We start from the raw sequence: 27,954 nt of genomic DNA on the forward strand, positions 1-27,954 counted from the left end.
GTGCATTGTATGCTGATTTGTACTGTACAGGAATAAAGTGAGGAGCCTCTGAATCACAAAGAACAGCTGCCCTTGGACAGAACACCATACTATCTCTAGGCCAGCTGATTGAGAAAAGGCTTCAATCTAGGATATTACTGATCATTCAGGAAGGAATGGCATTATTTGTCTCTTTTACTTGTTTTCCTACCAGCATTTTAGTTATACACTTGGATTTTCAAATGTATTTTTTTTTTCTTTTTTAAAATGCCTTGTTTGATTCATACGACCTTTTACATCACATCTTCTGCTTTCAAAGTATTCAAAATAATGTATAAATAAGCAGGGATGGAGACACATAAAACTGTAAGAAGTCATTATCCAACAGATTCTAGTACAGTGGTACCTCGGGTTAAGTACTTAATTCGTTCCGGAGGTCCGTCCTTAACCTGAAACTGTTCTTAACCTGAAGCACCACTTTAGCTAATGGGACCTCCTGCTGCCACTACACCACCAGAGCACAATTTCTGTTCTCATCCTGAAGCAAAGTTCTTAACCCGAGGTACTATTTCTGGGTTAGCGGAGTCTGTAACCTGAAGCATATGTAACCTGAAGTGTATGTAACCCGAGGTACCACTGTACTGGCTTTTGAAAATAAATCTGTTCAGTTCTTTACAGTCAAATGTGGCCAATAAAAACCACTTCAGTTCAACGTGGGACTATGTGGGACAATCAGGATGTGCCAAAACACCATCTGCACAGGAGAAGGTGGGATGGATGGCTAAGTTTGCCATGGGAAAACCAGGATTCACTTTACCCAGGAGCATCCTGTCTGCCATTTGTATTTCATAAATTACTGCCCCCCCCCATTTGCTATCCTTGACCATATCAGCTCATTCTTCTAACAGCTGCATGTCCAGGGATTGGTCAGCAGCTGCAACTTCTCTCAGCACTGTGATAGGAAGAAGGTCTCCTGGCAACACACAGCTTTTAAATGCAGGGCACCTCTCTTTGGGGTTTGAAATGGGTCCAAGATAGTCATGGGAAGCCTGTTGCCCCCAGTTGTTGTGGACTCTCATCAGCCCCAACTGGACCAGCCAATGGTCCTGTATGTGGGAACTGTAGCCCAGCTACATCTGGAAGACCACAGGTACGCAACGCTCTCATGGTCTAGGTGATCTAAAAGAATAGTGAAAAAACTAGAAAAGGTGTCGATGAGAAGAGGCAAATGGGTGTAACCGGTCCTCATAAAGGGATATCAAGGCAGCAGCAGACCTGGGATATTAGCTCCGCCCAAGGCATGATAGAGAACAGCAACAACTGGGAAAAGATGGACACTACATTTTACAAGGACAGGAGGAAACATCATGGACAGAATAATTGTCACACAGGAAGAACAAGGATATAGTTTGAGTGCCTCACCTGTAGTTTCATAAATCATTTAATGTGTCAACACAAATAGAAGTTATTAATATTGCAGTTGTTGTATATGGGATTATTATTTTGACTGGAATGCAATTGAAATTAATCAGATTTTGGAACGCAGAAATAAAGAATATCATCAAACCATCAATTCTAGCATGCGGCAGTCACCTAAATTATATAATTCGTTATTTGAACAATTGGTACTAGTAACTGTATTATAATTTGGCACTGTTATAATGAAGCTATTATTGGACTAATCGAAAACTAATAAAAATTATTATATTAAAAAAAGGTGTCAGCAGATCTGTTTGTTGAAATGCAGGTCTGTTTGGATCACAATTTTTTAGAGAAGAAGTGGCACAGGTGTGAAGAAAATTCATCCCTTATTACACTCACTGCACACCTCCCAATAATCCTTCTCCCCAGGCGCACTTTAGATATTGGACGTCAGCTGCGGTGGAAGGGAATGACAGCAAGGGAGAAGCACTGAATAGGGGAAGATATTAGCAATCATACTGGTCCACAAAGCAAAGATGGAAGCTGCTTCACTCCTCTCCCAGTCTTGCTGCTGCTGTGCAACTAGGAGCTAAGTCGTGTGAACCTGGACTCATGGTTTGTTTCTCTCAGACTAATCATGAGCAGTAAGCCTTGGCTACAGCTTGCTGTGTGCTTGGAGCCACACAAACCACAAGCCTATCTTCACACACTAAGCCAAACCATGGTTGGGCCCAAAGCACAGCAGCAGGACCAATGGGAGTGGTCACCATTCTTGCCCTGTGAACCAGCACACTTAGTTATTTATGCTAACCTATAGTTTGATGGTGTTCTGTGCAAGCACCTTTACCTTTGCACCCTTCTCTTTATATAAGAATGGGCCAAATCCAAGTTAAGAGGGCAGCCATTAAGGACTGTCATTTGAGCCTGAAAGAGAAGATTGTGCAGTAAATGAGGAATTGGGGGAGGGACAGCAGCTGCAGGGAGTAGGGGGAAACAGTGAAGTTTGACTGAAGTTTGGGCTGAAGACTGATTAATGTGATCATATGGCTGGGAGGCAGAAAGGGCTGTAGCTCACAGGTACAGCATCCAGATTCAATCCATGGCACCTCCTGGGATAGCTTCCTGGCTGAAGCTCTGGAAAGCCACTGCCAGCCACTGTAGACAACACTGGGCTAAATGGACCAACACTCTGACGCAGTATAAGGCAACTTCCTCTGTTCCTGTGTTCAGAAGACTGGCCATCCAGGTCACTAGTGGTTTGTGAGGATGTTTACATGTTTTTCCAGACTGGAGAACTACCTGAAAGAGCCTCCCCTCAAAGTGCTCTCCATGAAGTAGGTTCTGAACTCATAAACAAATACGTACCAACATAGTTTTCAACATCACTAACATAAAACGTCGGTGCAGGTACAGATAAGCCCAAGCCGTCCTTCTTTGGGATGAGGATAGGCTCTGTGAATCCATTTTCTTCCAAATATTCAACTGTTAGTTGGCTTCCAGTCAGTTTTATTACCACGTCTTCAGCACTAAAAATTCAAAACAAAAGAAAGAATAATTCCAATATTAAAAGACTTTCACACCCAGTCCGTATTTTCTTTTCCTTTATTACTGATGAAGCAGGCTGCAGATCAATGTATTGAGGCACCACTGGTCTATGAGCCTCTCTAAGTCTTGAGTAATTCAATCAAGTAGCCAGACAAATATGAAGAACTTTAAAATAATGGTTTGTATTTCTGTTATGAGCACATCTAGTGATGCCACCAAAGTTTATTTTTAACTGTGGCATGAGATACAGGTTTCTCCCACTTGTAACATTGCTTTGCTGCATAATGATCAGTCCTCATTTCCCTGACAAACTCTTCTCCGATTCAGAATGCAAACTAAGCTTTGGAGCATGTGCAAGGCAGCAAAGGGTCCTGGGATGTGTAGTTTTTCAGAGTGCCTGGACACTTGGTGCCTGGTGCTTCGGATATTGCATGTGCCAGGGTTCCTTGTGTCTAGGTTGCTGTTATTAGTATGCTTACTGGCTGAACATAGTCTTTGTCATCTGTGGTTCTGAAAAGCATCTGGGAGAAACGAGATATCTTAAAACATTGGGATACGGGTCTTCCCAGAAGGCAAGATATTTAGTATTCATGTATTTTCTGGTGCATATATAAAATGATATTTTTTGGGAAGGGTAGAATAACAAATGATATTTGATTGCAAACATAACAGATCCTTGAATCTATAAAGAACCAAAAAGTTTTTAGGATAATGCATGGCTGCCCTCTTCTGTGCTTGTTTTGAACTACATCTCGTTTTCAGGACACCAGTGCCTTTCACGTGGCAGCCAATGAAGATGCAAACAAAAGTTTAAGAAACAGATGAGTAAGACCACCATGTTGATGAAAGCAAATCCTCCACATTGGTCTCCTAGAGGCAGGGAATTTTTAAAAAATAGTTTCTTATTACTTCAATTTTGAAGCGGAACTTCGCACTAGCGGTGGGTTTGTTAATTTAATTAGTGGACTTGTTTACCCTGGGTTTGCACTAAGTAATCCTGATGCTCTTTTCCTATTTCTTAGTCAACACTGGTTAGAGAGGAGCCAGAGGTTCCTTCAGGGCAGGTTTATCTCATCTGTCTAACAATACTGAGTATAAATCAGGAGTTTGCAGTGAGGAATGTATCATTTAATATCCCCATTTTAAAGCTGTTTTGCCATATGTTGATTCTAAGATACTTCTGTCCCCTTCATGGGTTACCCTTGTGAAGGGGCCTCCACACACTGAAGGGACTGCATTCCCAATGCCATGTGTGCCTTCCCTATATAGTCATACCTTGGAAGTCGAATGGAATCCGTTCTGGAAGTCCGTTCGACTTCCAAAATGTTCTAAAACCAAAGCGCGGCTTCCGAATAGTTGCAGGAAGCTCCAGCAGCCAATCAGAAGCCGCGGAAGCCCTGTGGTGCCATACCTTGATTTTCGAACAGCCTAGTTCTCAAACGTTTTGGCTCCTAAACGCCAAAAGCCTGGAAGTAAGTGTTCTGGTTTTCAAACGTTCTTTGGAATCCAAACATCCAGCAGGGCTTCTGCAGCTTCCAAATGAGTGCAGGAAGCTCCTGTGGCCAATCAGAAGCCGTGCCTTGGTTTTCAAATGGTTCCAGGAGTCGGACGGACTCCCAGAACGGATTAAGTTCAACAACCAAGGTACCACGGTACCTGTACTAAACTTACTTGTAAGCAAGCAAAAGTTTGGGCTTGGACATCGCTGGATAATCATAGTTACTATGGTATTAAGTGGAGACGCCATAATAGTCCCATTGATGGTAGGATAAAAAATATCTTAATAATAAGACAAACTGCAATTTTAATTCTGCTTGAAGCTTACTGCTGAATTACAGTAGCCTCTGGTATGGAAGCAACCCATGTTTTACACATTTTGTTCTGCCCACAGCCTATACTGCTTCCACTAATTGCTGTGGATCAATTCTAGATATTATGAAGCATGGTGGATACAAATCAGGCAAACGTTGCAGACTTCACAGTCTTGAATTCTTCAGCAAGTAGGGTGAAAATTTGGGTGAAGGGATTGTAGATTTCAATGTGTCTCTGCAAGATATCATGCAGAGAGCAATTAGCTCAAGGTCTCTTGGATTATTGCCCATATAAATCTACAGAGGAAAACATGTTGGAGGGGAAAGAATCACCTTCTAAGCACATTTTTTCCAGAGTATGGTCTGCTGATAATAGCCCAAACATTGGCACCATTTAACAACTTACCTGGGGAATGTTCGACTTCGAAGTTCCTTGATGAATACCTGACTCCCATTCTGAACAGGTTTGACTTCTGTAGTTTGACCAGTGTCATGTTTGTGCCAATTTCTTTTCTTTTTCACTGCAAGAGACAGACATTGACAGGATTATGTATAGCTGAGGAGGGAGAAAATAATCAATTTGTCATTGACTTCAGACAAACAACGTGACAATAATCTCTTTGAAAACACAACAGTGACTTTGACATAAGGGGGCAAGAGACTGTGCTTTATTCCAAGGAGAAATCTAACAATTGTTTTCTCATTTGCCTCCAGACATTAACACTCAAGTCTATATGTCACATATTGAACTCTGTTCATTTGGTAACGGGAAGCAGAAGAAAATACAAAGATAACCACAGAGCTATAGCTTCTATGTGTAAACTCCAGACAGAATTCAGACCTGGACTGTACCATCTTAGGATATGGGGACTGGGTGGGGGTTGCAAGTTTAAATACAGTGGTACCTCGGGTTAGGTACTTAATTCATTCTGGAGGTCCATTCTTAACCTGAAACTGTTCTTAACCTAAGATACCACTTTAGCTAATGGGGCCTCCTGCTGCCACCGCACGATTTCTGTTCTCATCCTGAAGCAAAGTTCTTAACCCGAGGTACTATTTCTGGGTTAGTGGAGTCTGTAACCTGAAGCGTATGTAACCTGAAGTGTCTGTAACCCGAGGTACCACTGTACATCAAAACCCCTTGTCCATGGACAGTAGAATTCAGGAACACAGTTTTCTAGCTTTGAGTTCTCTATAGATTCAATGACCGACCCCTGCAATGATAAGCGTCCCAGATCAAATGCTTGAGAACAGGATTGGGTCAAGCACATTCCTCCTTAAAGCATGCTACAAGTAAAGGAAGCAGGGCTATGCTTGTTCCAATCCTGGGAGCCACACATAGTACCTTCCCCTGCTCCAAGGTTTCCTAGAATTTATTCTTCCTGCGGCCTTTCCTGTAACCAGGGCATAGAATCATAGTTGGAAGTGGTCACAAGGGTTATACAGTCCAACCCCTGCAATGCAGAAATCTTTTGCCCAATGTGGGGCTCGAACCCACAACCCTGAGATTAAGAGTCTCGTGCTCTACCGACTAAGCTATCCAGGACACTCCTCGCAGCTTACCTTGCTGCAAGGGATTGGGACAAAGGGGCAGGCATGGCCCTGGGCACCTTCAGTCCCTAGCAGAGCATCTTTTCATGGAGACTGGTATGAAAATAATTCTCCACTTGTGATTTCCACTGAAGGGAAGGCCCTCAGAGGGCTTGCCATAGTGGGGATTACACTCTGCCAAACGAAGATGAGTGATTTCCCTATCTAGGTTTCAGAGGGGGCTTAGAAGGTAAGGAAATGGAGGGAGAGACAAAGGTTTGGCCCCTTTCAGGGCAAGCTGTTTATCTAAGGCTTTTAAAAAGAGCTTTCTGATAGTAAAATAAGTATTATTTTGCTTCTTTAATAACTTGTATCCCACTCCCTTTCAAAAAACAAACCCAAATTACAATAAGATATACATGCAGCAAAACCAAATCCACAAAATATAGCCATCAACCAAGAAAACATACTAACCCCGAACCCCCCCCCCAATAAAAAACCAACAGAAACAGTGATTTTTTTTAAAAAAAAAAAAGAAAGTGTGAAGACACAGAGAAAGAGAAGCAGCTGTAATGTATTCATAATGAGAGGATACATGGTTTTCAACTGGAGGCTGTCCTAAACAAACAGCCTTTGGCCAAACTCCTAATACCATAGCAGGGCTTGGCAAATCAGTTCCAGAAGGACTCTACTGCATGATCTCCCTGCATACATAGGCAGTCGGTTATAGAACCGTCTTCACCAACACGGTGCCCTCCAGATGTCCTTCGACTCTAACTCCTATAACCAAAGCCAGCACATCTAGAGGGCACCAGACCAGCAAAGGCTGCTACAGGACATCACTATTCACTGAGGTCCCTGCTCTGCTGAATGGCTGGGACAGCATTTTTGTACCCAACCACCTGGAAAAAGGAAGAGAAAATGCAGGGTGCAAAATTGGTGTGCCAGGTGAAGGAGTGGAGAAGGTGGGTTAGTGAAAAGTCTCTCCTCTGCCTCCCAATGGTCTCATTGCTCCTCAGCTCAGCAACCCACCCGCCTTCCAGGGACGCAGGATGGGTTGCACGATGCACAAGTTAAAGGGGCTGCGTAGGGTTTTGTAACCTGCTGACCCAGATTGGCAGAACAGCTGGTGAGGTTTTCTACACCCAGGCTACACTTGCCTGAGGGAGAGGCCCCTTGGACCCACACAGCACCTGCCAACCTACACTCTCAAGACATCCGTCCTTCAGTCAAGCAAGGCCTACGGTGGTAGGTGCAGCATGGGTTCAAGAAGATAATACTGAAAGCAGCAACAAGTTTGATGAGCACCCAGTGGCATCTTTTAAGGTAAGGGAAAGCTTCCTCAGACCTGCCCCTTCAAGGCTTTGAATGTGTGAAGTGGGGCAAGACCTCTGTTTGCAGCCTGTCCAACTCATCTTCACAAAGCCATGAGGCCTGGAGTGGTAATGTGGGCAGATCCTCCTTGGCACAGCAATGTCCCTCCATGAGGGACCGTGGAGAGAAGAAAGATCTGTTGAATTTAGGCCTGTGGAATTTAGTACTAATTTTAACTGAGTACAGAGGGATGTGATCGGCCTGCATTCCAACTGATGTATCTGTGGTGATGTAGACACGCATACACACATTTTTGTTTTTAAAAATACTGAAAATCAAGGCACTTGCAATATATGCAGAGCATATTCTGTAAATTGATGCCTGTTTGGTGGTGAAGTCTGCTCAGGATTGTATGTTACCATCCACCATCAATCACTGCTTGACTGCATATTAAAGAATCCATGTGTGCAATCTGTGAAAGAGTGACCAAGCGTGCAGTAGAAGGGGGAATTATTTTGCCTATAATGTCAATTTTTCAATAATGTCAAAGAAAACAATTCAGTCACCGTCAGTTAAGGACAGCCTGGAATGGTAACACCAAAAATAGAAGCCAAATGTCCAAAATATTGCATCAGGGATATGCAGTTGGGAAAGAGCCACTGGTTTAGGGCTGCCATACGGCCAGGTTTTCCAGATCAGACTGTCAAAATGGCGTCCGAGTGGATTTTTGCCGAACTGGCAAAATGTCTGGGGAAACCTGGGTGTATGGCAACTAGAGCGATTTTTTAAAAGAAAAAAGCTCAAAGATTTAGTTTTTGAGGGGGAGATGTTCCCCCCCCAAAGGTCAACCTCCTCTCTACTCTATGTGCATGACACTTAATGCTCACTGCAACACATGAACAAACAGCTTCTAGTACTGACAAAAGTAACTACAAAAGACTAACGCAGCTGGTACAATGAATTAATAAAAGCTGTTTCCTCTCCAATATTACTCTCTATCATGTATTCATTATTAATTATATTTATCTGGCACGTTTTGCTCTGAAGTCTCTCAAAGCAACTTACTTTAAAAAATAAATAAATTAAAACCCAATATAAAACAGCCGTAAAGCAAAATGCATATAAAAGGAAATGCATACAAATACATATAAAAGAAATGAATGCACTTCACTTAGAAAGGATGAATAGGAAAATAAGACACAGACATTTATTAAAAGCATTTACGAACCCCTCTTCATTGATCACACAATTCCTGGCATTTCCCTTATATGGTGTTATTTACCTTCCCCCGTCCCCATCATTTTGGAGATGGTCTCTTTGACTTGGATCACTTTTTAAAAACTCTCCCTCCTCTGCTTATGTTCACCTTGGAAGAGCCCCACTTTGACCTGAATACACCTGCCTCAACTTGAGATTCACCTCTACTTAAAATCACCTGAAATAGCTTCACTGAACCCAGCAATGCTCAGTAGCTGAAAACAACAGGACTTAAGCACCCATCTTGGAACATATTGTAGAACAAAACATTCTCCATCTCCATCCATTGGGCTGTATCCCAATGACAGAATGAAGTTCCTCTAAGGAAAGGAACCTTTGTATGCAACCTGCTGGGCTGCTTTTAAGAATTCAGTCAGTCACTTTTACAGGAGACATCTTAATTAAAATCTGATTAAACACACATCTATAACCTGTGATTATGACGTTCATCAAATGCAGCGTTCTCCCTTGTGGCAGTTCTATGTTCTCTCAGGAGGGCTGATCTAGGCTCCAAAATCCGGTTTCCCCTTGCAGATTCATCGAAAACCTCCTACTCCTTTATTTGGATGGCGGCTAACAGATTGAGGTTGAATCCTGACAAGACAGAAGTACTGTTCTTGGGGGACAGGAGGCGGGCAGGTGTGGAGGATTCCCTGGTCCTGAATGGGGTAACTGTGCCCCTGAAGGACCAGGTGCGCAGCCTGGGAGTCATTTTGGACTCGCAGATGTCCATGGATGCACAAGTCAAATCTGTGTCCAGGGCAGCTGTCTACCAGCTCCATCTGGTACGCAGGCTGAGACCCTACTTGCCCGCGGACTGCCTCGCCAGAGTGGTGCATGCTCTGGTTATCTCCTGCTTGGACTACTGCAGTGCGCTCTACGTGGGGCTACCTTTGAAGGTGACCCGGAAACTGCAACTAATCCAGAATGCGGCAGCTAGACTGGTGACTGGGAGCGGCTGCCAAGACCACATAACACCGGTCTTAAAAGACCTACATTGGCTCCCAGTACGTTTCCGAGCACAATTCAAAGTATTGGTGCTGACCTTTAAAGCCCTAAACGGCCTCGGTCCTGTATACCTGAAGGAGCGTCTCCACCCCCATCGTTCTACCCAGACACTGAGGTCCAGCACCGAGGGCCTTCTGGCGGTTCCCTCACTGCGAGAAGCCAAGTTACAGGGAACCAGGCAGAGGGCCTTCTCGGTAGTGGCACCCTCCTTGTGGAACGCCCTCCCACCAGATGTCAAAGAGAACAACAACTACCAGAACAGCAACTAGAAGACATCTGAAGGCAGCCCTGTTTAGGGAAGCTTTTAATGTTTGATGTATTAGAGTATTTTAATATTTTTTTTAGAAGCCGCCCAGAGTGGCTGGGGAAGCCCAGCCAGATGGGCGGGGTACAAATAAATTATTATTATTATTATTATTATTATTATTATTATTATTATTATTTATATTTATGGATTGGAATGCTTTTAAAATGTTCACACTTTCATTAAAGAAGGTGGTAATCATAGCATTACCATCTTGTGGAACTACTGATGGAAATAGTGTACTTTACAGGTATTCTCAGTACATAAACGGGGCCAGCTATATGGTACTTTACGGATGCCTGGAAGAAGCTGATTATCTTGTTCCATGTAAGTCTGGTTTCAGAACTGGTTTTAGCACTAAAAAAGAGCATTAGTCACGCTGATCAACGACCTGTATCAGAAGAAAGACAGGGGAAGTGTAACCCTGTTGATTTTTCCTGATGTCTTAGTGCCTTTTAATACAACGGACTATGGTATCCTCTCTTGCACCAGTCCTGTAGGTTGGGAGTTGAAAGCACAGTGTTGCTTTGGTTGTTCTGCTCCTACCTACAGGGCAAATTTCAGAGAGCAGCAGTGGGGAGCGATTGCTCACTTCCATGCCAGCTATGCTGCTGGATCCCATAAGCTATTTTGTTCCACTGTGGAAAACACAGTTACTTGTATGAAAAGAGGAGTTCTAGCATGAGTGGGATGCAGAAACAAAGATATTGGAAATTGGCGCATGGAGGCGGGTGTCACAGATCAGCAGAAGTGCCTTCCTGGAAGCAGTGGCACTCTATTCACCATGGCAGGAATAGGATGGGATGGGGTGAGGTTATGAAAGCTTCCCAATTTACAGAACATGAGAATAAGTGGTCACCATCTGCAAATGAGAAGTCTAAAGTAGCGAATGCCTGCTCCAAGATGCTGCCATGCATAGCATGATCTCAATACGCATCTCCTACACTTACACACTTGCTAGTTATCATGATTCATATCACTCTGATTAATGTAAGGTCCTGTTGAAATGGATCCATCCCTCATTTGGCCCCCAATTCTAACAAACATTCCAGTCCTCGAAAAACTTTTGCTGGCAAAGGCCTCACAAACTTATCTCCTAATAATAATAAAAAGGCAGTTGTTGTGTCCCCCACCTCACCCCGCAACTGCAGCAAAACTTAGGCCCTGATCCGACTCTACTGAAACCTTTTGTCTTCTACCGAATTATCCCAAGAAACACGTTTTAAACAAATGTCCATTTCTTCAGCATTGCCTGCACAAATGCAATTAAATCAAAATTACTGTAAATATCGTCCAAGAGGAAGCAATTTCCTAAAATCTAGTCAGCAGGCTACAATAGTAAAGTAGAAAGTACAAGGAGAAAGTTATTTTTATGTTTGACATCTGGAAGGCATCTGTCGTGGAATGTGTGCACCAGGCATCCTTTCTTTAAAAAAAATATCCTACAACTTTCATAATAACAATGAGTGCTTATCTTTGCAAGTCTTGCAGTAATAAATCAGATGAAGGAGAACACCACTGAAAGAAGGAGACTTACTTCTGATCGATCACACTGAAAATAACTAACAGTGTACTTCTGTAAATGCTTACTTTGAGGCAGTCCCACTGTGTTCAATGGGGCTTAGTGCCTAGTGAGTATATATAGACTATTGTCTACATGGGTCAGTTTAGACACAATGTCAAAGCACGATTAAGGAAGCTTAACTATGGTATGACATCTGAAACCATAGCCTGAAGTGGGTGGATATAGTTTATTTCTATGGATCATGGCATTAGTGCAGCTGGCGTTAAGTTTGATATAAAAGGCATCCCCTTGTAAACTATCTGTGACCCTGGTACAGTTCCTATCTCTCACACATGACCTGGAAAGAACAGCTAACATCTTGACCCTGTGAGCTGCAGAAAAAATCAAAGGACTAATCCTTGCATTTGCCAAAAAGATCTAGTTATCAGCCTCCTGTCAGCAGGAACCAGACTTCACAGAGACAATGAAGGTCTTTCTTAAGAGTAGATTTATGATCCAGGAACTGTAGCGATAAAGATGTGGTCTTCCAAAATATAAGGTCGTGTTCTCTTCCCTTCAAATCTGTCTGCTATGAAACACTACAGGAAACCAGAAGGAACAGACACAGTTTGAAGGATTTGGTGTCTTGGTCTTCACGCACTAAGCAAGCCTCTTCCCTTCTCCAAGTTAAGGTAAAGGTAAAGGTACCCCTGCCCGTACGGGCCAGTCTTGACAGACTCTGGGGTTGTGCGCCCATCTCACTTAAGAGGCCAGGGGCCAGCGCTGTCCGGAGACACTTCCGGGTCACGTGGCCAGCGTGACATCGCTGCTCTGGCCAGAGCCAGAGCCAGAGCCAGAGCCGCACACGGAAACGCCGTTTACCTTCCCGCTGGTAAGCGGTCCCTATTTATCTACTTGCACCCGGAGGTGCTTTCGAACTGCTAGGTTGGCAGGCGCTGGGACCGAGCAGCGGGAGCGCACCCCGCCGCAGGGATTCGAACCGCCGACCTTTCGATCGGCAAGTCCTAGGCGCTGAGGCTTTAACCCACAGCGCCATCTGCGTCCCCTTCTCCAAGTTAGCTGGATCCAAAGTAGTCTTATAAACCCCTAGTTTTTCAATAGTCAGCTCACAGCTCCCCCCCCCCCTTTGCTCCTCAACAATCTCAAGGGCCATCCCTACACTTCATTGGACCATGAACCAAAGGAATGGGTGAGGGAATTCTGTTGCCTTGCTGACACAGGATTCTCGGGGAGAACTGAGGGGGCCGGCAGGCGTTATTGTTTCATTCATTATTATCTTGTGCATTTTGGTGTTTTTATAATGTAAACTGTCCTGCAATCCTCGGCTAAAGAGCAGTAAAACAAACAAACAAACTTTGCTATCACAGAAGGCACAGAGCTCAAATCCCTGACTTTGTGCCTCATTTGCTCCAAGATCAGGTATTCCGACCGCCCCCAATTTACTTTCTTTTTCTCTTTAGTGTGAGTCGGTGGCAAACTGCTGCACTCAACTCTCTAGGTTTGGGGCAGTTAGGGAATGTTAATTATATTGTGTGAATCATAGTCACTGCCCACATATTCACAACTTGCTGTCTAAAGTAGCACTCACGTCTTTCACTTCCATGGAATAAACCAATTATTTTCTACTTTCTGGTGTGACAAATTCTATACCTGGTATACACACATTTTAAACAAACACATGCCCTGACTCCATTGCTCTCCATAGGATACGCTGGGTCTATCTATGCACGTGGTGGGCAGGTATGCAGGCTGATGTACACCTCGTAACAATCTCACTAACTTTGAACTGAAATCATACACACAGTTTCAGCTGCAGTTCAGAACAAACAGAAAATACAAGCAGAGAAGCAGCAGACAGTGTGGTGAAAAGTGGTGCTCACCTGATGGAGAAAGAGTCAATGATGGAGGAAGAGGAAGACAGGTGAGGCAGTGCTGAGGTCAACATGATGCAAATGCAAATTGAATCTGGTGCTCCTGCTGATTCTTTTACACTGCACCAACCAGAGGTCAGGTGTGTGCCACCACCACCTCACCACATCATCCAACTCCTATCAGCAGCACTAAATTATGGTTTGTCTGTTGTGCATATTGACGTTTAAGGCATGGTTTGGGTTTCAGTCAGTCAGGTCGTGCACCCATAGGAGGGACCAGAGAATGAATGACCACTGGGAGAAGGGCAGAGAGAAGAAAAACCATGGTACATCTACATCAGCACAACCGGCCGCCTTCATCTGCCCCAGCTGCAACAAAACATGTCTCTCCCACATCGGTCTCTACAGCCACAGCAGGCACTGTAACCTTCCAACCGTTTGACTTCACCCACAAGGGTCCGGTATTCCATTGTTTCCCAAGACAGGTGGATGGCAACAAGAGATACAACTAGTACCAGCATTATTTGAATCTCTCCAGTGTTGGTTTGTGCCCTTTGGGACTGGTAGGGCAGAGGGCAGGGAGGTCAACAGTATGTAGAGTCAAAGTCAATTTAACAGGCAGGTCCAATGAATTCTAGTTTTGCCCCCATCCTCTTCTCTGATTACTTCTACAAAATCAGCACTTAGACCTGTGTTTCTCAAACTTGGGGTTCACAGCTAGCGATGATGGGAGTTGTAGTCCTACAGCTATGGACCCAAGTTTGAGAAACACTGACTTAGACTAAGGAGGAGGGAGCTGATATTCAGTGCTACCCTCTGGTTTGTTTTCCTTATTTTCATATATTTATCCTATATTTTACTCTGTGAACCACCCTGAGATCTTATGATGAAGGGCAGTTTATAAATGAAATGAATGAATGAATGAATGAATGAATGAATGAATGAATGAAAGAGGGGTGTGGGTTGGCTGAGGGCAGACAGGTGGGTGGGGCAGTGCCTCCATTTGCTTTAACTTCTCATCAGCATTTGTCATTTTCCCAAAACTTATTCTGGGAATTGTTATTTTGACATCAAGAAATCATCCAAATCCAGCTGTGTCACACCATGGAATGCTTGCTTTTGTTAAAAGCCTTTAAGAGCATACTTTAACATGAAAATCATGTGCGGATTTTACAGTATAATTATTATATTATTATTATTATTATTATTATTATTATTATTATTATTATTATTTGTTGAATTTATATAACCGCCCTATACCCGGAGGTCTCAGGGCAGTTCACAGAATAAAATCAAGATATAAAACCACAAAATACCTAATAAAAAATGCCCTGTTTTGTCTACAGTCCCAGCAGCTATTCGACTGTGTGCAGCAAATTGTCACGGCCAGATTTTGTTGAGTATTAAGAAGCCAAAATGTGCTTAAAGCATTCAATACTAGATTTATCCCCAAAACACACTTGTCATAATAACTGGAATATTACACTTGTTGTCTTCTTTGAAAAGTTGTTTAATTTTGATCCTGAGCACTAGCGGTTCCTCATTCCCTTTACACAGGAGGCCTATATAAACTGACAAAGTAAAGGGGTGTTGTCAGAGCTGCCTCTAGGTCCCAGCTCACAGAGGACCAACGCTAGGCTGTAGTAATGTACAAAAGTCTTTATTGAAGTTCAGTTTCCATTTCAAAGCCACAGCGTGCAGCCCTACGTCTTAAACCCTAGATCGGCGAAGTCCCGTCTGAGTCTCCTCCCCTATGACACCAGTTTAAGATCCTAGCCCTGCTCCACCTTTTATGCTGCTCTCTCCTCCTCTGGGTCCTCCTGCCCGCTGGGGCATTGCCCTTTCTGGACTCTTCCGACGCTGAGTCGCTTAGCTCCTCCCCCTCCCTCCGGCGGGCTTTAGGACCCGGTTCCCAATCCTCATTCTCTGCTGTCCCGCGCTCCTGTACATTTGAACTTGCCTCTCGCGCCAACCCAGTGACCTTTCTCCTAACCGTTACACTACTTCGGTCACTGCTTCCCTCTTCCGGGACACTGGCCGGATCTGACCTCTCCTCCGTTGTCCGACTTTCTGATGGAGGCGTGGTCAGCCCTGCCTTATCTTCTCTCCCTGGTGGGGAATGCACTGGCCCCGATCCTTGGGACTCTTCCCCCCCACTCTGCTCTGGTGGGGAAGCTGGTCCTGATTTCCAGCTACTGCTCTGGGAGTCCCTGCTGCCCCCTTGCTCCTGGGGCATTCCCCTTGGGAACCCCCTACCCCTGGCCACTGGCGCCCCCTTCTGTGAATCTTCCGATTCGCTGGAGAGGCTCATGGAATCCCTCGGTCCACTGTCCTCTTCTCCTACGCTCCCCTCGAATTCTTCCCCTTCGCTCTCCATCTCCTCTCTTCCCTGTGCCTCTGCTCCTGAGCCCCTGACAGGTGTGTTCTACAGATCCCAAAATACATCGAGGACAGTAGAAGATAAATCATATATTTGAGTGGCAAAGAATGGAACTGCACCATCAACCTATATTAATATTAGACAGGCAAACATATTGCAACCTGAGGTAGCAAATTCCTTCCCCTGCCCCTCACTCGGTGTTTTATTGAGGTTCTCTTGTTAGGTAAAATCATAAGTCCTACGTTAAAATCATCCAATAAAACTTGAAATACTCTGATATATGTTCACATCTCAATTCCCCGCTTCCAGCTGATATACTTCTGTCTTATCTATCCATTCATTTTTAGTCATTTATTCATTTTATCTTTCACTCCTAAATTATGAGGAATTAAATATCATATACATTGCTATGTTGTTATTGAAGAATTTCATCCAAGACGCCAAAAGGAAAATTAACATTTTATCTCTTACAAAGGAGGTCATTACTGACAAGGAGAATTTTCTGCCACATTGCTTCTCTTCCAGATAAGTTATTCAATTGGAAAATTATTCCCTTTACAATTGACTTATGCAACCCTTTTCTGATGTGTGTGTTTTTCTCTAAGAGCCAAGCCTTTTAAACCTACCTCCAAAAAGGCAAATATGCTGAACCCTTTCTTAAAATGTTTTTGACTGTTTGCCTTAACATAACTTGCTGTATCATAGCAAGAAAATGTCATATTTCTAATCTTATCCTTACTCAGAAGTAAGTCCATGCATATTTACCTGGAAGTTAAGCCCTGCTTAGTTAAATAGTGCTTACTCCCAAGAGCTAAAGAATTTCAATTCCCCCCCTGTGATTTTTCTAGATTTTTCTTGATGGCTGGGAGGTGGATGGGTGAAAATCAATTATTTTAAAGCAATGTAAGGAACTATGAAAGATCTGTCTGTGAGGGTCCATTTACCCATATAAGTTATCACTTGGTATTTCAGTCATCAGATAATGAATTTGCATGTTTGTTTGAATCTGTGCTTACTCAAGTTTCAAGTTTTAAGCAAAAATATTTAATAACAACATCAGTTTGTTGTTCTTGCTTTTTAAAGGTATTTATCATAAACAGAAAATATGGGCTCAGTCCTATACAGTGGACGCTCGGGTTGCGGACGTGATCCGTGTGGGATGCACATTCGCAACCCGCATCTGTGTGTCTGCGCACGCGCAGGTTGCGATTCAGCGCTTCTGCACATGCGCAAAGCGTGATTTAGCGCTTCTGCGCATGCGCAACCTCCAAAATCCGGAAGTAACCCGTTCCAGTACTTCTGGGTTTTGGCGGTCCATAACCCGAAGAAACATAACCTGAAGCATCTGTAACCTGAGGTATGACTGTATATTCCCGTTCTGTATCAGACTGTATTCCACTAAATTATCGCCCATGCAGAATGTTTTTTGCAAGCACCACAGAGCTTTGCTTGCCTCTTCTTCACCCATGTGCCAGAACCAGCTATGGGGGTTCCCACAACCCTCCAGCACAAATATGGGGGTGCTCAGGGGTGAGGAGGGGGAGAGGAAGCTTCATTATGCTCACAGAAATTGTTCTGCATGCACAATGATACAAGCCATACAATATTTTGGGTAAGAGAATAGTACTTATAATATAATAGAAGGACTCTATTGGTCAAGGGACTATACTTACAAGTAGACTTTCCATGGGTTTTCTCACAATTTGGACAGTGGTAGATATCAATATCTGGAGCCTCATCTTCTTCTACACCAACACAACTAAAAGACATAAAAGAACAAAGAGTTATGTACTGTCTTTTCTCAAATGTGAAAAATGGATAAAGCAATAAGACATTTCAGGGTTTATCAATCCTCATATCCAAGTTTCAGCCTACCTAGGCCATATATCAAGACTTGGAAATACCCATTATGTGATGACATGGTCTATGCTAGTTGGAGCCATTTCCATTCATTGTCTGACATACCAGGACGGCATTGTGTTTCTATCTCTTCCCCAAGCAATTGCCTCTGATTATGTAACTGGTTATCTGGACCTGGGTCAGGAGAACACAATGTGACAACACTCTTTTTGTCTTTAGCATCACTCTGCTGCTTTGGTGCAGCTGGGTTAATTATTAAAAGTAATGCCAAGGTCACACACGTTTTTCATTTGAGAGCGACCAGACAAGAAGGACCTGCAATTCACACAGTAGACTTGAATGAAATATCAAAATGGAAGCCACTGGACAAGAATGATTGTAGCCTCTCCTTTTGCTTTCCCTTTACAAATGCAGTTTTATCGTAGGAATTTGGTTTGCTAAATGATTTTTAGATCATCATCATCATCATTTAGTATGTATAACCCGCCCATCTGGCTGGGTTTCCCCAGCCACTTTGGACGGCTTCCAAAAAAATATTAAAAATACAATAAAACATCAAATACTGAAAAAGTTCCCTAAACAGGGCTGCCTATTCATCCATTAGATATCAGGGTGGTGTATCAAAGAAGACCCAAATGGTCCTACAACCATGAAATAAAATCTATTAAATGCAGTCCAAACAACTTTTAATTCAGTAGGCCATGTTATGCAACTAAAGTGCCCAGAGCAGTCTCAATTTTTTGAGTTGGCATTGAAAAGTTAACGAAGTTGGTGACAGCCATACTTCTGCAGAGAGGGTGTTCCACAGCCAGGGTACCATGATAGAGCAGGGCTTCCTCCCTCTCTGACAAGCACTTTAAAAGGAGCCTCATCAGCAGATCTTAAGACATGGGCAGACTGGTACAGAGAGAGGTTAATTGGATCATATGCCATTTTGGGCTTGAAAAGTTGAAACCAGGACCAGAAACAAACAGACAGTTTTCTGCTCCACAGGAATTATAAACAGGATGAAGGAAATGTGGAATAAACTGGGATTGTGATCTATGGCCTGGCTGTGGAAAGTAATGCAAAATCAGGAAGCTTCTACAGAATTCTAATGATATATCTTGGTTTTCTAAAGTAGAAAGTATGGTCACAAAGGAAAGCTTGATTTTACATATGGTGGTGTGTAATCTTTTTTTCCTGCTACATGCTTAAAACTCTAAAGCGGTCTTCCTTGGCCCAGTGCCCTCCAGACTGTTTGGATTGCAACATCCATCAGCTTCAGATAATACACTGGCTGGAGGAGGGTGACAGTTGTTGTCTATAGAACATCTGGAGGACTATCAGACAGGGGTCGGCCGGCAAAATATTTTACTCGCAGGCCAGTCCACTGTCCCTCAGACCTTGTGGTGGGCCAGAGAAGCAGCACTGGGGTGGGGGCTGGAAGAAGAGGCAAGGGGGGCAAGTAGTCCTCCTCCCCACTCCCCAACCCCAGCCACTGTGCTTACCTTCCCAGGGGCTGCCGCCACCACCACCACCACCACTGCCGCCACCACCAGCTCATCCGCTCCGCCCTCTGGCCCACAGGAGCACCAGGATGGCGGCAGCAACAGCAGCGGGAAGATGAGCAACGCAAAAGGGCTGGCTCTGGAGAGGGGCTGCTTAAAATGGCACTCAGCCAGCTCAGCCCAGCCCCCTTCCTCCTCTAGGTAGGGTGGGGAGAAGCCAGGAGGAGGGAGGGAGGGAGGAGGAGGCGGCGCTGTGTGTGGAGGGGGGAATGGAATGGCGCAGAAAAAATAATGGCGCAGCCCGAACGAACAGAACCCCACGCCGATCCACAGACAGTCTGTGGGCCAGATCCTGAAGGCAACTGGGCCTGATCTGGCCCACGGGCCTTAGTTTGCCAACCCCTGCTATCAGGTATGTGGCCATGATTCAAAGTAAATATAAATAACATTAACATAACCAACACCCCTCCTTGGCACACACATACCACAATGACTCCCAACTGCCCCTCTGCAAAGTAAGAATATATATGATTTCAACCAGTACAAAGTATATAAATACATACAGCTATGCTGGTGGTTCTCGGTGCAGAAATTGGACATAATTGTAATATACAGTGGTACCTCTGGTTACGTACTTAATTTGTTCCGGAGGTCCGTCCTTAACATGAAACTGTTCTCAACCTGAAGCACCACTTTAGCTAATGGGGCCTCCCGCTACCACCTCACGATTTCTGTTCTCATCCTGAAGCAAAGTTCTTAACCCGAGGTACTATTTCTGGGTTAGCGGAGTCTGTAACCTGAAGCGTATGTAATCTGAAGCGTATGTAACCCGAGGTACCACTGTAGTTACAACCTGGATCTCTTACAAATCAGCCCAAAACAGTGCTGAACTAACCAATGTGCCTGCAGAATATGGATTTTGTCTGATGATAACCATTTTGGATTTTGGTTTTGTACAAGTTATTTTGCTGCCATAATCCAGCTCCGCTACACAGAGAAGGAGGACATGTAGCTCACAGCATTTCTTGGTTGCCAAGAAGATTTCTCACATGACAGATGCTCAGGACACACATTAAGGTAGATGACAGAAAATATGGAGCAATGCAGTGTAGGCTGCAGTCAAGCTGTGGGAATGTAATCCAAGGAGAGAACAACCCATGAGAGGGGAATAGAAACTAGATTGGAAAGGAGTCAAGGGCCCAAGAGATAGATTTTTTATTTCTTAAAAAAAAACTGTAGCATAATCAAGACAGCGCGGCAAGGAATTGTCATGCAAAGGAGTAATTTTTTTTCATAAGCAACTGAGTCAAACATAATTATCTTTTGCCTGAATCATCTCAGCTTGAAGACACTATCTTTGGCTACAACCTTGCCAGCACAGGATAGACACAATTTAAGCTGAACTGATCCAGACTGCAGCAAGAAGCAGTGTGTGTGTGTGTGTGTGTGTGTGTGTGTGCACGCGCGCGTGTGTATTCATTTTAACAAGATTTCTGTACAATACTGCCTAATAAGCACAAACCTTACATACGTAAAGGTACCCCTGACAGTTAAGTCCAGTAGTGAAGGACTCTGGTGTTGCAGCGCTCATCTCGCTTTACTGGCCAAGGAAGCTGACGTTTGTCCGCTTCCTCAGACAGTTTTTCCAGGTCATGTGGTCAGCATGACTAAGCCACTTCTGGAGAAGCCAGAGCAGCGCACGGAAACGCCGTGCATAAAACAATATAAAATATTCTTAAAACAATACCAATGAAATCAAACGTTCAAAATGAGTAGACACAACATTTATCAAAAGATAGGTAAAATGGACTTCTGTACAGATATATTAAAATCACATGTCTGGGCTAGCTAGCCTAAACAAAAAATGTTTTCAGCAAGCACCAAAAACATTGCAATGGAGGTTCCTAGCCTATTCTGAATTGATAGGAAGGTCATTGCTGCCACACGAAAGGATCAATGCTTTGCAAGCGTGGAAAGATTATTATGTGGCACTGGTAAAACTGCCAGTTCAGGTGTCAGAATCAATAGCTTTCCAGTGGCAGCCAGAACCCAACTCCATTCCGGACCTACTGAACTTAGGAATGCTTATCCCAGACTCTATCTGTTGATGCAATAGATCATGTGGCTGCTCTGTAGGAGAGGACAGATGGCAACAAACCGCAGCCCTAAACGGCCTCTGCCCAGTATACCTGAAGGAGCGTCTCCACCCCCATCATTCAGCCCGAATACTGAGGTCCAGCTTCAAGGGCCTTCTGGAAGTTCCCTCATTGCGAGAAGTGAGGTTACAGGGAACCAGGCAGAGGGCCTTCTTGGTAGTGGCGCCCAGCCTGTGGAACACCCTCCCATCAGATGTCAAGGAAATAAACAACTATCTGACTTTTAGAAGACATCTGAAGACAGCCCTGTTTAGGGAAGTTTTTAATGTCTGATGTTTTATTGTGTTTTTAATATTCTGTTGGGAGCTGTCCAGAGTGGCTGGGAAAACCCAGCCAGGTGGGTGGGGTATGTATGTATGTATGTATGTATGTATGTATGTATGAATGAATGAATAAATAAAAAAAATTTTATTATTATTAACCCATAATCAGGCTGTAGCACCTCAAGAAAAGGCAACTGCTACATTATTATTGTAAGTAAGCCGGTGGCCAAAATAACTAGGTTCTCCCTGGGTACGGTGCACCTTGACTTGCTGCCTCAGAGAGTGAAACAGCTGGCACTGACCCAGGCGCTGCACATAGGGTGGGATTTTGCATTTCTCCGCTCTCTCACAATGAGACACCAGCACAGCTGAAGCAGCTACTGCCTCTGCACAGATTAAGGAGTGCCCCCCCCCAAGGTTCAGTCCAATACCTTCAATGCTGTGAGATATAAATCTCACAGCATTAAAGGTATTGGACTGAACCTTTATCTCAACGGATAGTTTGGCTCTGATGCCGAATATACCATGAAATTGTGTTCTGTCAGGAAATGAATGCGGCTTTCAATCCCCAAATAGAGGTTATGTCCCCTGTCCGTCCCCCGTCCCTCCCCCCATCTCCACCACAATATATTTCAAGACTGTTCCTCTCCCTACAACCACACAGCCTCTGCTGACCAATGGGCATCGGCTTGTGAAAAGTTTGGAATGTGAAAAGGAAATTTTCAGCTTTCTGGTTATGACAGCTTTGCGTGTGTGCCACAGTGGGTTCTGGGTGCATCAAGCAACATTCCCCGATAGAATTAAATTTGGTGACCCTGTGTCCCAAATCACTTTAGAAGAAAAGGGGTACACTCACAGACAAAAGTGTTTTTTCTGCCTATTTATTAACACCTAAAGGTGTATGGATTAATTATGGCCCCCCAAAGAGTAGAAACCCCCTCACAATAGGTTCCAGAACACTGCAAATATGTGACACAGGCTGCATACACATGTTAACTACAATTACAGCATAATTAAATTAACACACACACACCCCGCAAAAATCCTGGGAACTGTAGCTTACCTCTCACAGAGAGCTACAATTTCCAACACCCTCAACAAACCAAAGTCCCCAGGATGCTTGTGCTTTAAATGTTGAGACTGTCTCAACAATGTCAAAATGGGAATGCCAGAGACACACAAAGGGCTGGAGAGAAGAGTGTCCAGAGCACAGCAACAAAACAAAAACAACCACCACCTTCCCTTCCTCAGCTCTTATAATACCAACGGCAAACCAGCCATCAGGTGGAGCTCAGGTAAAACTTGCACAAAAATACAAAATTTAGCTTACTAGGTAGCAGGTTGAAAGCCAGGACCTTCAAGGCTCCATTCCACATGTAGGGTCAGCTAGTCAAGGCCTTGTCATCTGATCCAACAGGTCATTTAAGTTATTATGTGTTTCATTGCAAAAAGTTGAAGTATAAGGCTGCTATTCATTAATCACAATTCATTAATCACAATATTAAACACTTAACGCTAGTCCTTCAAATACAGGGCAGTCCTCTACTCAGAAGTAAGTCTCATTGAATTCAACAGGGAGAGTGGGGATAGGATTGCAGCATATATATTTTTTGTATTGTGCATCACTCTTCTTCCTGCAGAAAACAACTTGAGACTTTTGTGAATGATGGGAAGCTCATAACTCTTTGTACTTTGATGGAAACACCACACCTAACCCAATTTTGGAAGCAACCAGCTAAAGCTATAAATAGTAGGCAGGAATCAGGACTTTTCAGCATAGAGCGCAGAAAGAATCATCAGTTACTTTCTGTGTTTCGACAGTCGCCTAGCACTTCAGAATTCATTTGATCACATTTCTCTCGTGTTCTCTTAGGAAGGTCTGACAAACTAAATGCAATTTCAGCAAAACAGAAACTCTTGCTTCAACAACACCCATTACACCTTGGTAAAGAAACAGTCGGTTTCATAAGGGAATATACATGCACACAAACAAGCTAACTTTCTTTAAAAAGTCAATCTTCCAGGTGAGCAGATTTAAACACAAAGCTGAAAACTGAACATAAAAGGCCAATGGCTTGTATCTTATTTGCAACAGGGCCACACTCCTTCGTACAGTAATTAACAGTAAAATGTCAACACCCGTTAAAACTAATTTGGAAATTTATCCCCACTTAGTAGGATTGCTTCCGTTTTCTGACCACGGTCTACCTCAGGTCCACTGAGCCAAGCTGCACATTACACACGAGATCTTTGGCTGTATTTTCCAGTGCGAGGGGCTATGACTCTGCTCACAGCAGTAGCTGGATGGTAGCTATTTCTACCACGCTATTTTCCCTATCAAAGTCACTTTATCCCACCCCAGAAGCATATTTGTCCCATGGAGGAAAAAACCACAGGTGCCTGTGCATTCTTCCATTGCGGAACAAGGATCTGCTGAAATGGGGATTTTGACTGGGGTAAGTGGCACACAAGGAGAAAGGTTTAAAACACGGCCAGTGTGGTGTAGTGGTTGGAGTGCTGGACTAGGAATTGGTAGTGAAATAACTGCAGTGAAATATGGGCAAAAAGAGAGCACTGTGAGGAAAAGGAAGTCACTGTCTCTCAGCCTAGCCTACTTCACAGGGTTGTTGTAAGAATAAATTGCGGACAGGGAGAGCTATGCATGTCACCTAGGAGGGAAGGTGGGTTGTAAATATTATTGGAGTTACAGCATTGACATCTAAGGTTATAAATACAGAGAGACCAGGTTCCAGTAACTGAAGGAAGATATAGATGTTCATCACACTTTACATGTCAGTCACGTTTGCCCTATCACTAAACTGGTTTTACCACCCATAAGAAGCACATAAAGGGCAAGGAGCAAGCGCATGCAGCCAACCAAGGCTCTCCGGTGCATGCTTAGAATTATGCAACTGCCTTTTGTAGTTGGTGTGTCTGATGTGGGGAGCACCACTATAACAATGGTGTGGCTGCTGCAAACATGACTCCCGTGCCAAGTGTGAAGTGTCTCTTATACAAACAGCATCAGAGAAGAACCGATTGAGATTAGTAGCTCAGTCTTTGAAATGGCATAAAGGAAATTTTGCTAGAGTGCAACGTTTTTAAAAATCTGCGCATGGAACTGAGTGCCTTGTATTAGACATGATCTGAAATGAGAGCCCCAGTTCTGAGATTCAAGCTACATTTCCACAAAGAGAGTAATACTAACCGTGCCTAAACAAAGGAGGCAAATGAACCGTTTTACAAAGGTTCTGCCATTTGGAAAGTAAAGCAGAGTGAAAATATTGTGACAATATTAAGCTGTAACGGCAGATGGGATTCTCAAATCGTATGTAGGATAGTTGGTGCCTCCTATGATCAAATTATGACATCTGGAAATACAATAACCATATGCCAGAGAAGATAATGGTGGCAATCATGTTGGGAGGAGCCAAACAAGGGAGAGAAATAATGGCTCTTACATAAATCACAGTTTTAGGTAGATGGAATTTCCCACTGTGTTCAATATGAGCACTTGGAGGATTGGCATTAAGCATGTGTGTAATCTAGAGACTAACTGAAAAAGAGAGCAAGGGTCAGAGAGACAAAGATTACCATCAAAATCCTGCCCAAACAGTGGCCAGGCTAGATAAGAGAAAGATTCGTGGGCAAAATCCTACATCTGCAATGTGCAACTATTAAGCATGGAATAATGAAGATTCTCATCTGGTTGAATTTTTGTGTGAATTTTTTTTAAGCACCTTGGGTGCTTATTTGTATTGTATTATTTGTATTGTATTATTTGTATTGTATTATTTGTATTGTTAAACACCATAGATTTTTATTGGTTTTAAAGGGTTTATTTACAATGTTTTTAGTTGTTTCTAGTATAGGGTTATGAACTGCCTTGAGATGTATGTGAAAGATTATTAATAAATTTATAAAATAAAATATCATCTCCCAGTGCATAGATGATACCTCTGCTTGATAAGAGGCACTAAAACCTATGGGAAATTTAGAACATTTTTAAATTTTTACTGCACTGTGCAAACATTCTGCAACAAAGAACCCCCAGACTGCTAAAATGCTTGTTTATTTCTTTATTTTGTAACTATAAAAACATCAGAAGCCTGATGGTTGACTGTCATTCACTGGAGGTTTCTAAGCAGAATTTGGACAGCCTTCTGTCCTGGATGCTTTAGTTGAGATTTCTGCTTTGCTGGGGGTTGGACTAGATGACCATCGGGATACCTCCTAACTCTGCAATTCTATGATTCTATGATTTCTTTCTCTCAGCAGAACCCAACAATTACCTCCAAGGGGAAAGTCAACTCATTGCAGCTCTTTCTCCCCCTCAGGACTACAATGATAACTACTGTAAGAAAACATCCTCCCTATTATGTGAAACACAGCAATATTATCTACAATCCTCTCTCATAAATTACATATTTCAGCAGATGAGTCATTATGAAAATATGTCCCTGGCCTGTTTAATTGCTTCCCCTTTATACACTGCATCCTGATCAAAAGCGTAGCAAAAGTTGATGAGAGTCTTTTTGCATCCATTTCCAGTTCTTGCTGCGACAAGCAACTGAGAGATGGCAGGGCAGGAAAACCTTCACACCAAACTCCAGCTCCTCAGTCTCTGATTTCTGTCAGTCATCTGACATGCCTATGAATAGGACTAAAATCCGAGCACTGCAGCTTTAAATCATTTCTGAATCACACCCAGCTCAGGTGAGGCTCAAAAAAGGGATGTGAAACCTAACGAATCCACTATCAAAAGGAAACTAATAACAGATGACAAGATCACCATGTGGCAGACAAATTCAGTCTTTTGGAACTATATTTATCTCACCTGGTAGCTTTGATCCCCATATTACAAGAAATACAACAAAATGGAGATTACTTCAACCTACAAACCAGAAAAGCAATACATTTGCTCCTGCCAAGACAGGAGGGCTCATGGGTCAGGCTTTACACATTTAAAGTCAAAGATGGGACAAATGAATCCAACATATTTGCTCATGGGTCAAACTTTGCACATTTAGGGCAGACTGAAGACATGCTTTTCTTTTACTGCTTTGAAGGAACATCTGTAGGTGAATAATTAAGATAGATAGATAGATAGATAGATAGATAGATAGATAGATAGATAGAGGCATGGAAGTGTACCCAGTAAAGTCATCCGATCTGTGCAAGGACTTCTGCTCCCACAACACAAATTCTCCTCTCTCTTCTCCCCGCCCTCCCCCCATGTGCCCAAGAAATCTATTCTGGGTTTTCCCCAGATCCTTTCTAGCTGACCTGGGGTGGGGTGGGGTGTGCAGGATAAAGAGGCCCCCTGGCACAAGTGGAAACCCTCCCGTGAAGAGGACGACTTTGTTGTATACAACCACTGGTTTGTACGTCATGCTAAGCCAAACCATGGTCAAACATGAACGATCAACTGCTCACAACTAAAATCACAGACACTTTCTCTTCCGCTGTTCCCACTGCTGCTCTGTCTTACCAGTATTCTCTGGCAGCAAAAATGCATGTACAGTTCTTGGCCACTACACTTTTTTAGGGGGGGTGTTTTATCTAATTAAAAAAGTATCTGTTTTCCTTAGTACCTTGGGCATCTGTGTGATATACAGATAACCCCCTGATCTGCCCATTCTTCTACATCTCATCTGTATGTAGGACAGCTTGTCTGATAACAGGGGGAGCAGATATAGACTGAACACAGTTTTCTGATCCAGAGATCAGAAAAGGCCTTAAAAGCTGCTTTCCACAGCCACTGTTATGGAATTCCTAGCTGATATTTTGAATTCTGGTGCTGGAGGAGACTCTTGAGAGTCCCATGGACGGCAAGAAGATCAAACCTATCCATTCTGAAGGAAACCAGCCCTGAGTGCTCACTGGAGGGACAGATCCTGAAGCTGAGACTCCAATACTTTAGCCACCTCATGAGAAGAGAAGACTCCTGGAAAAGACCCTGGAAAAGACCCTGATGTTGGGAAAGATGGAGGGCACAAGGAGAAGAGGACGACAGAGGACGAGATGGTTGGACAGTGTTCTTGAAGCTACTAACATGAGTTTGACCAAACTGTGGGAGGCAGTGGAAGACAGGAGTGCCTGGCATGCTCTGGTCCATGGGGTCACAAAGAGTCGGACATGACTAAACGACTAAACAACAACAGAAACAAAAATACACCTGAAATTCAGACCAAGGGTGGAATGCTTATTAAACTACATCTTAAGAAAGATCACCTTGT

The 27,954-nt window shown here is 43.5% G+C and overlaps 1 protein-coding gene across 2 annotated transcripts in view; it reads right to left on the bottom strand.

Annotated features, from left to right (window-relative positions):
- The window catches only part of PHF2 (PHD finger protein 2), a 117,775-nt gene that overhangs the window by 40,990 nt on the left and 48,831 nt on the right, over positions 1-27,954 (bottom strand). For both annotated transcript variants that reach the window (XM_079964984.1, XM_079964985.1), the window contains exons 2-4: positions 17,620-17,705; positions 5,164-5,278; positions 2,767-2,927 (exon numbers count right to left, since the gene is read on the bottom strand). In XM_079964984.1, coding sequence (XP_079821110.1) covers positions 2,767-2,927; positions 5,164-5,278; positions 17,620-17,705 — 362 coding nt within the window. The remainder of the gene's footprint in view (positions 1-2,766; positions 2,928-5,163; positions 5,279-17,619; positions 17,706-27,954) is intronic.

The sequence above is a fragment of the Podarcis cretensis genome, assembly GCF_951804945.1.
Source record: "Podarcis cretensis genome assembly, chromosome: 2".
Taxonomy (NCBI): domain Eukaryota; kingdom Metazoa; phylum Chordata; class Lepidosauria; order Squamata; family Lacertidae; genus Podarcis; species Podarcis cretensis.